The following is a 16,777-nucleotide window of genomic DNA, read 5'->3' as shown; positions in this document are numbered from 1 at the left end:
CTATCAGAATAATGTTTTATTTGGCTTACAAAAACATACATTCTACAAAATAAGTTCGAAAGCACGTCCAGTAGGTGGCAGCAGGACTCATCTTTTTGACAGCAAATCACAACACAGTCACAGCATATTTCTGTAGACGCATCTCCACGGAAGTACCCCACTAGAAGAACTGAACCGGTGGTCTCATTGAAAAAGACAGCGATAATAAGTGGGTATTCCTCTGAATTTTAGGAATAGATATCCCCAGCTTGACTTGTAGGTGGAGTAACTAAAGTAATGTGATAGCTAGCTACATTTTGAGCTGTTACTGCTAGCTAGCTATCTACCTACAAAAACCAAGCCCGCACTTAGCTAGCTAGCTACCTGTCAGAAAAGCTCGCTAGCTATCAATATATTTGTAATGCGTCTCACGTTACCGTCTACCTGTATGCTTGACATTATCTACTTTCAGCAATATGTAGCTAGCTAGCTAGTAAAGTCCCCTGTAGCTCAGTTGGTAGAGCATAGCGCTTGCAACGCCAGGGTTGTGGGTTCGTTTCCCACGGGGGGCCAGTATGAAAATGTATGCACTCACTAACTGTAAGTCGCTCTGGATAAGAGCGTCTGCTAAATGACTAAAATGTGAAGTGTCAGTATGTTAAGGTACAATCAGAATGTTTTACATTATTGTTCAGTTGTGTGTGTGTGTCAGTGGAGGCTGCTGAGGGCAGGACGGCTCATAATAATGGCCGGAACAGAGCAAATTTACATTTTAGTCATTTAGCAGACGCTCTTATCCAGAGCGACTTACAGTTAGTGAATACATATATTTTTATACTGGCCCCCCGTGGGAATCGAACCCACAACCCTGGCGTTGCAAACGCCATGCTCTATCAACTGAGCTACATTCCTGCCGGCCATTCCCTCCCCTACCCTGGACCAATTGTGCGCCCGGTTGCGGCCGGCTGTGACAGAGCCTGGATTCGAACCAGGATCTCTAGTGGCACAGTTAGCGCTGCGATGCAGTGCCTTAGACCACTGCGCCACTCAGGCATCGATACCATTCCACTATTCTGCTCCACCATTAACATGAGCCAGTCCTCCCCAATTAAAGTGCCACCAACCTCCTGTGGTGTGTGTGTGTGTGTATCATCATGTGATTTATGGGTGGGGGGTGTACACTAACATTTCATCATTGGTTCATGATATACACACACCTCCGATAAGAGTCATAAGAGTATGAGAAAGTTAGATAACATTGACTATGAGCTTAATGATTATTGAGTAAGACCTTCACAGGTGCAACCTAACCTATTTATTAACACTGATCATAAGATGTCCATTATCCATATCTTTTTCTCCAGGGAAGGTTATGACACTTCGTCTCTCTGTGTCCCCAAGTCACAGGAACCATGAAGCTTCGGCTGCACTTTGTGGTGGACCCCATGGGCTGGTTCTGCATCAGTATGGTGTTCGCCATCTGGCTCTACAACTCCTTCTTCGTCCCCAAGTTGGTGCTGCTTCCCCATTTCAATGAGGGGCATATCCCCTGGGCCTTGGTTGTCAGTGAGTATCAATCCCACAGTCCAGGTGTTGAGTTATTTCTGCTTAATCAAAGACTTTAACTGCTATAGTCTTCCTGTTCCTCTCCTCCTAGGTTACTACTTAGCATCAGCCTTCTGTATGGCAGCACTTTTTAGAGCTTCTACAGCCGACCCTGGCAGACTCCCAGCCGACCCCCACATCCCTCACTCAGGTAAAGTGACATTCCACAGCCTCTGCCTCTGTGTCATGAATACGGATATAAGATCCACTGATAAGGTTTTTTATATGACAAAAGTATATCATTTGACATGGTCAGTCATGACATGGAGACTTTTTTTTGTTACTTTGTTTCAGAGCGAGAGCAGTGGGAAATGTGTAGCAAGTGCAACATGATGAGACCAAAAAGGTCCCACCACTGCAGCCGTTGTGGCCACTGTGTACGCAAAATGGACCACCACTGTCCATGGTAATGTTTCAGACCTGTCTATCACTCCCCTAGGAGATTCAGCGATACAGGGCAGCTCATTGTGGGGGGAAACTGACGGTGATATTGTCTTTCCCCGAACCGGCCATGGGAGGGGGCCAACTGCACAGTATTTACACCCCGCCCTGCACCTCTTCTCTAGCAGCACCCCCCAGGATTGCCATTTGCCATATATTGCTAAAACCAATAGACGGTTCATTTAATGGTTTATGCCTATATATCTGTTTATCCTCTTAGGAAAATCTGCTTAATATTTGACTAGCTTGTAACTAGGCCTATGAGACGTCCTGTAAAATGTATATTTTCTCCCTCTTGTCTCCTGGCAGGATCAATAATTGCGTAGGGGAGGACAACCACTGGCTCTTCTTGCAGCTTTGTTTTTACACACAGGTCCTCAGTTTGTTCACCCTGGCTCTGGACTTCTGCCAGTACTATTACTTCCAGCCCTTAACCACACTGGACCAGGTAAAGTCAATAATGAAAAGTGAGGCCTTATCAACACTGAACTAGAATTAATTCAAGGAATTCATCACCGGACAGAACCCTACATGGCTTGGTTTCAACACTTGGTTTTATTTGGTAAAAGCGATCACAAGGAAGCATTTCGTCAACGTTTTTGATGACTTTCTAATTCTAAATCAAGATTTGACAATTTCCTTGGAAAGTATGTAATCAAGATCTCACAGATACCTGTCTGTCAGACACATAAAAAACACTCTCCCATCTATGCTTTGATGATTCATATTTGAATAGAGATGGTATGCTGAATGTGTGAAAGGAGGATGGGGGTATGTGCATGGTGCTGTGAAGTTGACTTTGGCCTCTTCTGATTGTTCTCTCATAGGAGGCGTTTATGGCACGTCATGAGCTCGCCCTGATACGAGTGTCTGCGATCATGGGTCTGGTGATGTTTGCCGGCATGAGCAGCCTCTTCTATACTCAGATGGCTGGCATCCTGACAGTGAGTCAAATCTCTCTACTGTCTCTCATTACAGATTGTGGTCAGAAAATTGTTGTCAAGTAAATATTACAGTTGTTGTTATATAGTGCATTCGTAAAGTATTCAGACCCCTTCACTTTTTCCACATTCTGTTACGTTACAGCCTTATTCTAAAATAAATATATATATATATATATATATATATATATATATATATATATATATATATATATATTTCTTTTTAATTCCTCATCAATCTACATACATAACCCCCATCATTTTTGCAACGAAACCCCCCCCCCCCCCCCCCCGGAAATATCACATTTACATGAGTATTCAGACCCGTTACTCAGTACTTTGTTGAAGCATCTTTGGCAGCGGTTACAGCCTCGAGTCTTCTTGGGTATGACGCTACACGCTTGGCACACCTGTATTTGGGGAGTTTCTCCCATTCGTCTCTGCAGATCTCTCAAGCTCTGTCAGGTTGGGGAGCTATTTTCAGGTCTCTCCAGAGATGTTCAATCAGGTTCAAGTCCGGGCTCTGGCTGGCTGGGCCACTCAAGGACATTCAGGGACTTGTTCCGAAGCCACTTCTGCATTGTCTTGGCTGTGTGCTTAGGGTCGTTGTCCTGTTGGAAGGTGAACCTTCGCCCCAGTCTGAGGTCCTGAGCTCTCTGGAGCAGGTTTTCATCAAGGATCTCTCTGTACTTTGCGCCATTCATCTTTCCCTCGAACCTGACTAGTCTCCCAGTTCCTGCTGCTGAAAAGCATCCCCACAGCATGATGCTGCCACAACCATGCTTCACCGTAGGGATGGTATTGGCCAGGTGATGAGCGGTGCCTGGTTTCCTCCAGATGTGACGCTTGGCATTCAGGCCAAATAGTTCAATCTTGGTTTCAACAGACCAGAGAATCTTCTTTCTCATGGTCTGAGAGTCCTTTAGGTGCCTTTTGGCAAACTCCAAGCGGGCTGTCATGTGCCTTTTACTGTGGAGTGGCATCCGTCGATGTCGGCAACCTTCCGTCCCTGCTCTGGATCGAGCGGGGCTTCTCCATCTGTCGGAGGCCTGCATCCTGTGAAGCGGGGCAGTGGGCGGATTTCCTCGTCCTTCTCGCCAGCCGTGATTTTGGGCAGCTCCATGGTAAGAAATGTGACCGTTCCTGGTGCAAAAACAATGTCCTATCCCGGAGCTCGAGTAAATGACATTACTAAACTGCTCCCGAAAGTACTAAATCAGGACATGGAAATCGATTCTATCGTAGTCCATGTGGGTTTTAATTACATTATGAAGGGCAGCTCTGAACAGTTGAAACTGGATTTTAAAGAACTGATTGACTCTCTGCTAGACACTAACAAAGAAACCATCATATCTGGCCCTGTGCCCTGTCTGAATCGTGGCATTGAACGCTTAAGCAGGATTCTTGCTCTTCACAACTGGCTCTTGATCCCCTGCTGATTTTGTATGTTTGCCCACTGACAAAGAAATGATCAGTCTATAATTTTAATGGTAGGTTTATTTGAACAGTGAGAGACAGAATAACAACAACAAAAATCCAGAAAAACGCATGTCAAAAATGTTATAAATTGATTTGCATTTTAATGAGGGGAATAAGTATTTGACCCCTCTGCAAAACATGACTTAGTACTTGGTGGCAAAATCCTTGTTGGCAATCACAGAGGTCAGACGTTTCTTGTAGTTGGCCACCAGGTTTGCACACATCTCAGGAGGGATTTTGTTCCACTCCTCTTTGCAAACTCTTCTCCAAGCCATTAAGGTTTCGAGGCTGACATTTGGCAACTCGAACCTTCAGCTCCCTCCACAGATTTTGTTTTGGATTAAGGTCTGGAGACTGGCTAGGCCACTCCAGGACCTTAATGTGCTTCTTCTTGAGCCACTCCTTTGTTGCCTTGGCCGTGTGTTTTGGGTCATAGGCAGCATTCCTCCTCCTCCAAACACGGCGAGTTGAGTTGATGCCAAAGAGCTCCATTTTGGTCTCATCTGACCACAACACTTTCACCCAGTTCTCCTCTGAATCATTCAGATGTTCATTGGCAAACTTCAGACGGGCATGTATATATGCTTTCTTGAGCAGGGGGACCTTGCGGGCGCTGCAGGATTTCAGTCCTTCACGGCGTAGTGTGTTACCAATTGTTTTCTTGGTGACTGGTCCCAGCTGCCTTGAGATCATTGACAAGATCCTCCCGTGTAGTTCTGGGCTGATTCCTCACCGTTCTCATGATCATTGCAACTCCACGAGGTGAGATCTTGCATGGAGCCCCAGGCCGAGGGAGATTGACAGTTATTTTGTGTTTCTTCCATTTGCGAATAATCGCACCAACTGTTGTCACCTTCTCACCAAGCTGCTTGGCGATGGTCTTGTAGCCCATTCCAGCCTTGTGTAGGTCTACAATCTTGTCCCTGACATCCTTGGAGAGCTCTTTGGTCTTGGCCATGGTGGAGAGTTTGGAATCTGATTGATTGCTTCTGTGTTCAGGTGTCTTTTATACAGGTAACAAACTGAGATTAGGAGCACTCCCTTTAAGAGTGTGCTCCTAATCTCAGCTCGTTACCTGTATAAAAGACACCTGGGAGACAGAAATCTTTCTGATTGAGAGGGGGGGTCAAATACTTATTTCCCTCATTAAAATGCAACTCAATTTTTACATTTTTGACATGCGTTTTTCTGGATTTATTTGTTGTTATTCTGTCTCTCACTGTTCAAATAAACCTACCATTAAAGTTATAGACTGATCATTTCTTTGTCAGTGGGCAAACGTACAAAATCAGCAGGGGATCAAATACTTTTTTCCCTCACTGTAGCATTGACCAAAGCCCAGCTCAGCTAATCCCTACCATTGTGACGCAGAGTTGTCAAAATGCTTCAGCGAATGTACATTACACCAGGGGTGTTGGTAGACACAATATAAGTAACCTAATTTATGTCCCTCTAACTGCCCTGAATGCCTCTGCTGATCCTACAGCAATTGTATGCAGTAATCATGTGCCTAAGAACCAGATTTATACTGTTAGCACTGAGCCGGTGTGCCCGAGGAGGAAGTCCACTGTGTGCAGCTCACCCTGCACTAACATAAAGAACATGACCACATCTACCGCTGCTAAGCTTCCCAGTAAAGCAATAAAAACAAGTAAGCATCCCAGAAGAAAAGTGCTCAAAATAGCACACGTTAACATATGTAGCATAAGAAACAAAGTTCATGAAATCAATAATTTGCTAGTAACAGATGACATTCATATTCTGACTATCTCTGAAACTCACTTAGATAATACCTTTGATGATACAGTGGTAGCAATACAAAGTTATAACATTTACAGAAAATATAGGAATGCCAATGGTGGAGGTGTTGCTGTTTATATTCAGAACCACATTCCTGTGAAGATTAGAGAGGATATCATGTTAAATACTGTTTAAGTAATATGGCTACAGGTTCATCTGCCTCACCTAAAGCCCATTCTGGTGGGAAGCTGCTATAGACCACCAAATGCTAACAGTTAGTATCTGGATAACATGTGTGAAATGCTTGATAATGTATGTGATATCAATAGAGAGGTATACTTTCTGGGTGATTTTAAATATTGACTGGCTTTCATCAGGCTGCCCACTCAAGAGAAAGCTTCAAACTGTAACCAGTGCCTGCAATCTTGTTCAGGTTATCAGTCAACCTACCAGGTTAGTTATAAACAGTACAGGAATTAAATCATCAACATGTATTGATCATATCTTTACTAATTCTGCAGAGATTTGTTTGAAAGCAGTATCCAAATCCATTGGATGTAGTGATCACAATATAGTAGCCATATCTAGGAAAACGAAAGTTCCAAAGGCTGGGCCTAATATTGTGAATAAGAGGTCATACAATACGTTTTGTATTGATTCCTATGTTGTTGATGTAAAGAATATATGTTGGTCTGTGGTGTGTAATGAGGAGCAAACAGACACATTTATGAAATTGCTTATTCCAGTTACTAATAAGCATGCACCCATTAAGAAAATGACTGTAAAAACTGTTAAACCCCCATGGATTGATGAAGAATTGGAAAATGTTATTGGTGAGAGGGATGAGGCAAAAGGAATGGCAAATAAGTCTGGCTGCACAACCGATTGGCAAACGTATTGCAAATTGAGAAATCATGTGACTAAACTGAATAAAAATAAGAAGAAACTACACTATGAAACAAAGATAAATGACATAAAGAATGATAGTAAAAAGCTTTGGAGCACCTTAAATTAAATTTTGGGGAAAATGGCAAACTCATCTCCATCATTCATTGAATCAGATGGCTCATTCGTCACAGAACCAACTAATATTGCCAACTACTTTAATGATTTTTTTCATTGGCAAGATTAGCAAACTTAAGCATGACATGCCAGCAACAATTGCTGACACTACACATCCAAGTATATCTGACCAAATTATGAAAGACAAGCATTGTAATTTTGAATTCCGTAAAGTGAGTGTGGAAGAGGTGAAATAATTATTGTTGTCTATCAAAAATGACAAGCCACCGGGGTCTGACAACTTGGATGGAAAATTACTGAGGATAATAGCGGACGATATTGCCACTCCTATTTGCCATATTTTCAATTTAAGCCTACTAGAATGTGTGTGCCCCCAGGCTTGGAGGGAAGCAAAAGTAATTCCGCTACCTAAAAATAGTAAAGTCCCCTTTACTGGCTCAAATAGCTGACCAATTAGCCTGTTACCAACCCTTAGTAAACTATTGGAAAGAATTGTGTTTGACCAGATACAATGCTATTTTATAGTAAACAAATGGACAACAAACTTTCAGCATGCTTATAGAGAAGGACATTCAACAAGCACAGCACTTACACAAATGACTGATGATTGGCTGAGAGAAATTGATGATAAAAATATTGTGGGGGGCTGTTTTGTTAGACTTCAGTGCGGCTTTTGACATTATCAATCATAGTCTGCTTCTGGAAAAACGTATGTGTTATGGCTTTACTCCACCTGCTATATTGTGGATACAGAGTTACCTGTCTAACAGAACACAGAGGGTGTTCTTTAATGGAAGCCTCTCCAACATAATCCAGGTAGAATCAGGAATTCCCCAGGGCAGCTGTCTAGGCACATTACTTTTTTCAATCTTTACTAATGACATGCCACTGGCTTTGAGTAAAGCCAGAGTGTCTATGTATGTGGATGACTCAACACTATACATGTCAGCTACTACAGCGACTGAAATGACTGCAACATTTAACAAAGAGTTGCAGTTAGTTTCAGAGTGGGTGGCAAGGAATAAATTAGTCCTAAATATTTCTAAAACTAAAAGCATTGTATTTGGTACAAATCATTCACTAAACCCTAAACCTCAATTAAATATTGTAATAAATAATGTGGAAATTGAGCAAGTTGAGGTGACTAAACTGCTTGGAGTAACCCTGGATTGTAAACTGTCATGGTCAAAACATATTGATACAACAGTAGCTAAAATGGGGAGAAGTATGTCCATAATAAAGCGCTGCTCTACCTTCTTAACAGCACAGCTCGGTCACCCATGCATACCCCACAAGACATGCCACCAGAGGTCTCTTCACAGTCCCCAAGCCCAGAACAGACTACGGGAGGCGCACAGTACTACATAGAGCCATGACTACATGGAACTCTATTCCACATCAAGTAACTGATGCAAGTAGTAAAATTAGATTTAAAAAACACCTTATGGGACAGTGGGGAAGCAACACAAGCAAAGGCACAGACACATGCATATACACACATGATAACATACGCACTATACACACACGTACACATGGATTTCTGTACTGTATATATGTGGTAGTGGTGGAGTGTGGGCCTGAGGACACAAAGTGTGTGTTGTGAATGTATTGTAATGTTTTTAAAATTGTATGAACTGCCTTCATTTTGCTGGACCCCAGGAAGAGTAGCTGCTAATGGGGATCCATAATAAATACAAAAACAAATACTCTACCATAAAGGCCTGATTGGTGGAGTGCTGCAGATATTGTTGACCTTCTGGAAGGTTCTCCCATCTCCACAGAGGAACTCTGGAGTTCTGTCAGAGTGACCATCGGGTTCTTGCTCAGCTCCTTGACCAAGGCCCTTCTCCCCCGATTGCTCAGTTTGGCAGGGCAGCCAGCTCTAGGAAGAGTCTTGGTGGTTCCAAACTTCTTACATTTAAGAATGATGGAGGCCACTGTGTTCTTGGGGACCTTCAGTGCTGCAGAAATGTTTTGGTACCCTTCCCCAAATCTGTGCCTCGACATATTCCTGTCTCTGAGCTATACGGACAATTCCTTCGACCTCATGGCTTGGTTTTTGCTCTGACATGCAATGTCGACTGTGGGACCTTTATATAGACAGGTGTGTGCCTTTCCAAATCATGTCCAATCAATTGAATTTACCATAGGTGTACTCCAATAAAGTTGTAGAAACATCTCAAGGATGATCAATGGAAACAGGATGCACCTGAGCTCAATTTCGAGTCTCATAGCAAAGGGTATGAATACTTATGTAAATAAGGTATTTCTGTTGTTTTTTTATACATTTGCAAACATTTCTAAAAACCTGTTTTTGCGTTGTCATTATGGGATATTGTGTGTACATTGATGAGGAAAAACATTTATTTAATCAATTTTAGAATAAGGCTGTAACGTAACAAAATGTGGAAAAAGTGAAGGGGCCTGAATACTTTCCGAATGCACTGTATGTCAAAGTAGCATGTTATGCACTGTTTACACTGCCAATTTCATGTAACCTAGGTCTTTTCAAATTCTGATGTATGCCATTCGGCCTCAGTTCCGTTCCCTGGGTATGTGACTAGTGTCTGCACACTCAGACCAGATTTTTACCTATTGCTGTCGAAGTAGTTGGAATATTAGGATGTGTTTGTAAACTTTACCATGTCCTTGGCTGTCATGACCAGATGAGCCCTCACCTTTAACCTCTGTGAGTAGATTGACAGGAGGTAATGAACCAGCACCAAGGTGCAATAGACTTAACAGCTTAAATCTGAGCCCAGCTGAGTAAGACAGCTTGAGACTTCATACCTCCACACTTCCTATTGCCAAATTATTTAACCTTACCAATGAAGATGATTTGTAAAATGTCCCAATGGGGAGTCACCGTGAAACAAGTGGATTGTATCAACATTTATTTCAGGCTATACCAAATACTTGTATTTATATGTATCTGCTGTTGTACACTTGGCTGTAACATTGTGCATATGCACTGATATATTACCTCTATATTTTCTGTACACATTCCACATTTTTTTCAATATACATATACTGTAGAAATGGTCATCAAATGGTTATTTCAATGTTGTCATCACTTGTTGAGTTTATAATTTTTGATGATTTGAATGTATGATAATAACGTTGAGTCTCCTGTACCGTATGTAAGACCTAGTGGAGTCTCAGAACACTGTAAGTAGGCACTGATTGATGTTGATTTGTTCTTATGTTGAATGTGGGGACGGCTGCTGTAAATTGTCTGTCATGTTTCTAGTTTCTCCTGTTCTGTACATTGATTGGTCGTAAATGGTAGTGGACGCTGAAATATTTTTTGGTAATAACAATAGGGTCTTTAATTTGAATTTCCTGGTTGACATTGTAGTATGTTTTCTACTCCGTACTTCCTTCATCATATAGGATGCATCATAAATGGGGAATGTTAATGTTACAATAATGCAAAATACATGTTTTTCGTTTAGACTTGAACTATTTGTCAATGGCACGTCACCAATAGGAGTGCCACCAACTGTCTTAAACCATAGATGTATGTACACTACATCAACTGTTAGTCTAAAAAGGACCTTGGTGAGGCTCTGTATCGTCATTACATCAGCTGGTCTCCCACAGGGCTTGATGCTAGGTCCCCTGCTGTTCTCATGTGTATCTTCTACACTCCCCAACCCTCTCCTTCTTAAACTTAATCTCCCTCCTAACTTGATTACATTTACAGTTTTAGTCATTTAGCAGACGCTCTTATCCAGAGCGACTTACATGAGCAATTAGGGTTAAGTGCCTTGCTCAAGGGCACATCGACAGATTTTTCACCTAGTCAGCTCGGGGATTAGAACCAGCGACCTTTCGGTTACTGGCACAACGCTCTTAACCACTAAGCTACCTGCCGCCCCATCACTTGTGATAGATGGTCCATTGTCTTATAACACTATATAATGTAATGTACCACTACCTCTGTAATCATTCAACTTCGTACTACTGTGTTGAAATCTGCACTTTATTACATGCCATGATGTTGGAATTTGCACTTTTTTATTTTAGTAAGGAATTTGCCATTAACATTTGCCATAGCCATTAACATCGATCTACTTACAATGCTTTTTTATTTGGTTATTTAGCCCCCTTACTATAATTACTTTTAATAAGTTGCTCTAGATAAGTGTCTATGCTAAATGACAAATGTACTAGGAAGGAGAGTCCACATATACTGATGTAGGATCTTAATTTGAGGAAGTTTGCTACAGCACAAATAATTATCCTGCAACAACAGGATGCGAATTATTATGTGGATTATAATTAATGTACATTTTTGTTGAATTGATACATTTTTCATAAGGGAAAATCAGGTCTGAAATATCAAAGTGGAAATTACAAACTTCAGAAGCCTTTTTAAACCTCAAATACACTTTCCTCCATCAGGGGGATCAAATTAAGATCCTACATCTATATTGAGTCTTGTAGACTTAAGCATGACATGCCAGCAACAATTGCTGACACTACACATCCAAGTATATCTGACCAAATTATGAAAGACAAGCATTGTAATTTTGAATTCCGTAAAGTGAGTGTGGAAGAGGTGAAATAATTATTGTTGTCTATCAAAAATGACAAGCCACCGGGGTCTGACAACTTGGATGGAAAATTACTGAGGATAATAGCGGACGATATTGCCACTCCTATTTGCCATATTTTCAATTTAAGCCTACTAGAATGTGTGTGCCCCCAGGCTTGGAGGGAAGCAAAAGTAATTCCGCTACCTAAAAATAGTAAAGTCCCCTTTACTGGCTCAAATAGCTGACCAATTAGCCTGTTACCAACCCTTAGTAAACTATTGGAAAGAATTGTGTTTGACCAGATACAATGCTATTTTATAGTAAACAAATGGACAACAAACTTTCAGCATGCTTATAGAGAAGGACATTCAACAAGCACAGCACTTACACAAATGACTGATGATTGGCTGAGAGAAATTGATGATAAAAATATTGTGGGGGGCTGTTTTGTTAGACTTCAGTGCGGCTTTTGACATTATCAATCATAGTCTGCTTCTGGAAAAACGTATGTGTTATGGCTTTACTCCACCTGCTATATTGTGGATACAGAGTTACCTGTCTAACAGAACACAGAGGGTGTTCTTTAATGGAAGCCTCTCCAACATAATCCAGGTAGAATCAGGAATTCCCCAGGGCAGCTGTCTAGGCACATTACTTTTTTCAATCTTTACTAATGACATGCCACTGGCTTTGAGTAAAGCCAGAGTGTCTATGTATGTGGATGACTCAACACTATACATGTCAGCTACTACAGCGACTGAAATGACTGCAACATTTAACAAAGAGTTGCAGTTAGTTTCAGAGTGGGTGGCAAGGAATAAATTAGTCCTAAATATTTCTAAAACTAAAAGCATTGTATTTGGTACAAATCATTCACTAAACCCTAAACCTCAATTAAATATTGTAATAAATAATGTGGAAATTGAGCAAGTTGAGGTGACTAAACTGCTTGGAGTAACCCTGGATTGTAAACTGTCATGGTCAAAACATATTGATACAACAGTAGCTAAAATGGGGAGAAGTATGTCCATAATAAAGCGCTGCTCTACCTTCTTAACAGCACAGCTCGGTCACCCATGCATACCCCACAAGACATGCCACCAGAGGTCTCTTCACAGTCCCCAAGCCCAGAACAGACTACGGGAGGCGCACAGTACTACATAGAGCCATGACTACATGGAACTCTATTCCACATCAAGTAACTGATGCAAGTAGTAAAATTAGATTTAAAAAACACCTTATGGGACAGTGGGGAAGCAACACAAGCAAAGGCACAGACACATGCATATACACACATGATAACATACGCACTATACACACACGTACACATGGATTTCTGTACTGTATATATGTGGTAGTGGTGGAGTGTGGGCCTGAGGACACAAAGTGTGTGTTGTGAATGTATTGTAATGTTTTTAAAATTGTATGAACTGCCTTCATTTTGCTGGACCCCAGGAAGAGTAGCTGCTAATGGGGATCCATAATAAATACAAAAACAAATACTCTACCATAAAGGCCTGATTGGTGGAGTGCTGCAGATATTGTTGACCTTCTGGAAGGTTCTCCCATCTCCACAGAGGAACTCTGGAGTTCTGTCAGAGTGACCATCGGGTTCTTGCTCAGCTCCTTGACCAAGGCCCTTCTCCCCCGATTGCTCAGTTTGGCAGGGCAGCCAGCTCTAGGAAGAGTCTTGGTGGTTCCAAACTTCTTACATTTAAGAATGATGGAGGCCACTGTGTTCTTGGGGACCTTCAGTGCTGCAGAAATGTTTTGGTACCCTTCCCCAAATCTGTGCCTCGACATATTCCTGTCTCTGAGCTATACGGACAATTCCTTCGACCTCATGGCTTGGTTTTTGCTCTGACATGCAATGTCGACTGTGGGACCTTTATATAGACAGGTGTGTGCCTTTCCAAATCATGTCCAATCAATTGAATTTACCATAGGTGTACTCCAATAAAGTTGTAGAAACATCTCAAGGATGATCAATGGAAACAGGATGCACCTGAGCTCAATTTCGAGTCTCATAGCAAAGGGTATGAATACTTATGTAAATAAGGTATTTCTGTTGTTTTTTTATACATTTGCAAACATTTCTAAAAACCTGTTTTTGCGTTGTCATTATGGGATATTGTGTGTACATTGATGAGGAAAAACATTTATTTAATCAATTTTAGAATAAGGCTGTAACGTAACAAAATGTGGAAAAAGTGAAGGGGCCTGAATACTTTCCGAATGCACTGTATGTCAAAGTAGCATGTTATGCACTGTTTACACTGCCAATTTCATGTAACCTAGGTCTTTTCAAATTCTGATGTATGCCATTCGGCCTCAGTTCCGTTCCCTGGGTATGTGACTAGTGTCTGCACACTCAGACCAGATTTTTACCTATTGCTGTCGAAGTAGTTGGAATATTAGGATGTGTTTGTAAACTTTACCATGTCCTTGGCTGTCATGACCAGATGAGCCCTCACCTTTAACCTCTGTGAGTAGATTGACAGGAGGTAATGAACCAGCACCAAGGTGCAATAGACTTAACAGCTTAAATCTGAGCCCAGCTGAGTAAAACCATCTGGACTGCTAAGCCTTTATTTCCATTACTGTCCCTGTAGGTAAACATGGGTCCTTCTCGCAGCTTAGGAAGGCCTAGTTAGTCCCATACTCGTCTTGTTGTTGCACAGACCTGTGAACAAGCTTAGTAACAGATTTGCTGATTGGCCAAATCCCTACACCTCCAAGTCTCAATGTATCGATGTACGCCACCAAAAGCTATTGGCTATTTTAATACAACAAAACATATGGTAAGGAGGAAGGGCAACGGCAGGATGTTGATCAGTTGTTTGTTATTCACAGAGAAAATAACCTAACAGGAATAAGTTAAGATGATAAGATGTTAACAATTGACAATAAACGCAGAGTTGTGATAGGTAGGCGTTTTGATTGTTGATTTAAACAGATAGAGGTCCTTTTCAGAAAATAACTTAACTTTGGAAACCTGGGCTTCTCCGCACAGTTGGGAAGGTGCATTATTGTCTCCTAATTTGCATGTGGTGTGTTATCTGTTTGGTGAATCGCTTTGTGTGTAAGGCCTCCACTTGAAGAGGTTTACCTGGCTAAGTAGTACACATCCTGTTAATTAATGCAAATAAATGTTCCAGGGCAGTCTGTGATCATACAAACTACTCAAAGATGTTAAATGTTTCAACTATTTCCCTCTTGTGTGACCCCCTAACAGGACACCACCACCATTGAGAAAATGGCTAACTTCTCAAGTAAAATGTAAGTACCATGGGTTTGTTCCTTTGTGCTGCCTTTGATACAAGGGACAATAACATCCTCTCAGTACTTGCAGACTTTGTTGGGCTCAGTGGACGGTCTCTTCAGTTTCATGTTTTACTTATATCTGAATGGAAACAATTTATCCATCCAGCTAGTTGACGAATCATCCCAGTATCATTCCGTTGAATTTGGTGTTCCACAAGGGTTAGCGTTGGGACCTCTGTTTTTCTCTTTTGGGCCCATTCGGACTTGCATGCTTGTGCACATTATTTTTCCTTTCTCTTTCACAGAGGTGGGGCTGGTGGTGGGTCAAATAAATCCTGGCAGCGGACACTGGCTGAGGTGTTTGGCACTACCTGGAAAGTCCTGTGGTTCATCCCGTTGAGGAGCAGGCAACCGCTGACCTTTCCCCACCACTTCCGCACTCATGTGTAGATTAGTGAAGGAGTGCTGTCCCACTTCGATCCAGACGATAGGCTGCCATCTCTGACAGAGAATACACTGTGCACACTCTCAGCACCCCCCGCCTGCCTTCACCTCCCTGTTTTGTGCCACCTAAGCTGGGTGGTAGTCTTGATTGGCCAGTGGATACACAGTCTTTTTGTCTTTCTCTATAGGATGTAGGATTGACAGTGTCTGAACTGGGTCACAAACTTCTGCAAGAGTCGAGGACATGCTACCAAGTGCAACCTAGTGCCCTTTATAATCATTACTAGGGGCTCCATTGTGCTCCATTGTCCCATTGTGGAAACCACTTTAAGGGAAAATTGCTTTTGAGAGAAACTTTGACAAAAAGGAAATCACTAAGAACCTCAATTTGATTGTAGGGCCATGTAGACCTTCAAACCACACTAAATACTAACCCTAACTCCGTACCCAATACACAGCCAAATGTTTCTATAATTTGTGCCTTCTTTTGACTTTTTGTCCATTCATGTGTCATAAATCAGCAGTGTTTCTGCTGTTATTATCTGGTGGGCTGGGGCCTGCTGTTACAAGATATAAAATGACATTTTTAGTCAGTCTTCCAAATGGTTTGGATACATGCTTTTTACAGAAGGCTATATAAGTAATTATTTTGGGAAGAAGTTGGATATCAAGTGGTGGGCAAGTTGGTTTATGGATTTCTATAAGGAAGAGCAGTACCATGATTGAACTGCATTCCATAATTATATGGTTCAAGGGTTCCTTTGCTTTACTTTTTACACTCATATTTATTTTTTGAAAAAAGAAATGATAATGCTCCTACAAAAAATATATACCACTAGTAACACCTTAATTTTAACTACATAGTAACTAACCATGGCTAATCTTCCATTCACAGTGATAATGTATTTTGTTCCACATTCATTACTATCAATTAGACAACATTTCCACAGAAGTGCTGAGCTTTCACAGATATCCATGATTAAAAACATATCACAACGCTAGAAAGTCATTGGTCATCCATTTATAAAACACTATGTTTGCTTGAGACTTCATACCTCCACACTTCCTATTGCCAAATTATTTAACCTTACCAATGAAGATGATTTGTAAAATGTCCCAATGGGGAGTCACCGTGAAACAAGTGGATTGTATCAACATTTATTTCAGGCTATACCAAATACTTGTATTTATATGTATCTGCTGTTGTACACTTGGCTGTAACATTGTGCATATGCACTGATATATTACCTCTATATTTTCTGTACACATTCCACATTTTTTTCAATATACATATACTGTAGAAATGGTCATCAAATGGTT

At 41.4% G+C, this 16,777-nt stretch overlaps 1 protein-coding gene across 2 annotated transcripts; it reads left to right on the top strand.

Moving 5' to 3' along the window:
* Positions 1-84: 84 nt before the first annotated feature.
* Positions 85-16,248, top strand: LOC311113247 (palmitoyltransferase ZDHHC21-like). Of its 2 annotated transcripts, none has more exons than XM_084156454.1 (8): positions 85-208; positions 1,344-1,545; positions 1,637-1,735; positions 1,879-1,990; positions 2,335-2,473; positions 2,853-2,969; positions 14,985-15,028; positions 15,319-16,248. In XM_084156454.1, the coding sequence occupies exons 2-8, from the start codon at positions 1,392-1,394 to the stop codon at positions 15,461-15,463; spliced, it is 810 nt and encodes a 269-aa protein (XP_084012580.1). In that variant the 5' UTR covers positions 85-208; positions 1,344-1,391; the 3' UTR covers positions 15,464-16,248. The 2 variants fall into 2 exon arrangements, with proteins under 2 accessions (XP_084012580.1, XP_084012579.1); XM_084156453.1 differs by having other exon boundaries at positions 104-208; positions 1,381-1,545.
* The last annotated feature ends 529 nt before the right edge of the window (positions 16,249-16,777 follow it).

Source organism: Coregonus lavaretus (assembly GCF_964263955.1).
Source record: "Coregonus lavaretus genome assembly, chromosome: 39".
Taxonomy (NCBI): Eukaryota; Metazoa; Chordata; class Actinopteri; order Salmoniformes; family Salmonidae; genus Coregonus; species Coregonus lavaretus.
The sequence above is the reverse complement of the archived record's forward strand: the minus strand, read 5'-3'. Positions and strand labels throughout refer to the sequence as shown.

Excerpts from the sequence above, each read along its gene's own strand:
- LOC311113247 (XM_084156454.1), top strand. The coding sequence starts at position 1,392 with ATGAAGCTTCGGCTGCACTTTGTGGTGGACCCCATGGGCTGGTTCTGC. Across the intron at positions 1,736-1,878 it reads CCCCCACATCCCTCACTCAG|AGCGAGAGCAGTGGGAAATG; the intron begins GTAAAGTGACAT and ends ACTTTGTTTCAG. Across the intron at positions 15,029-15,318 it reads GCTAACTTCTCAAGTAAAAT|AGGTGGGGCTGGTGGTGGGT; the intron begins GTAAGTACCATG and ends TCTCTTTCACAG.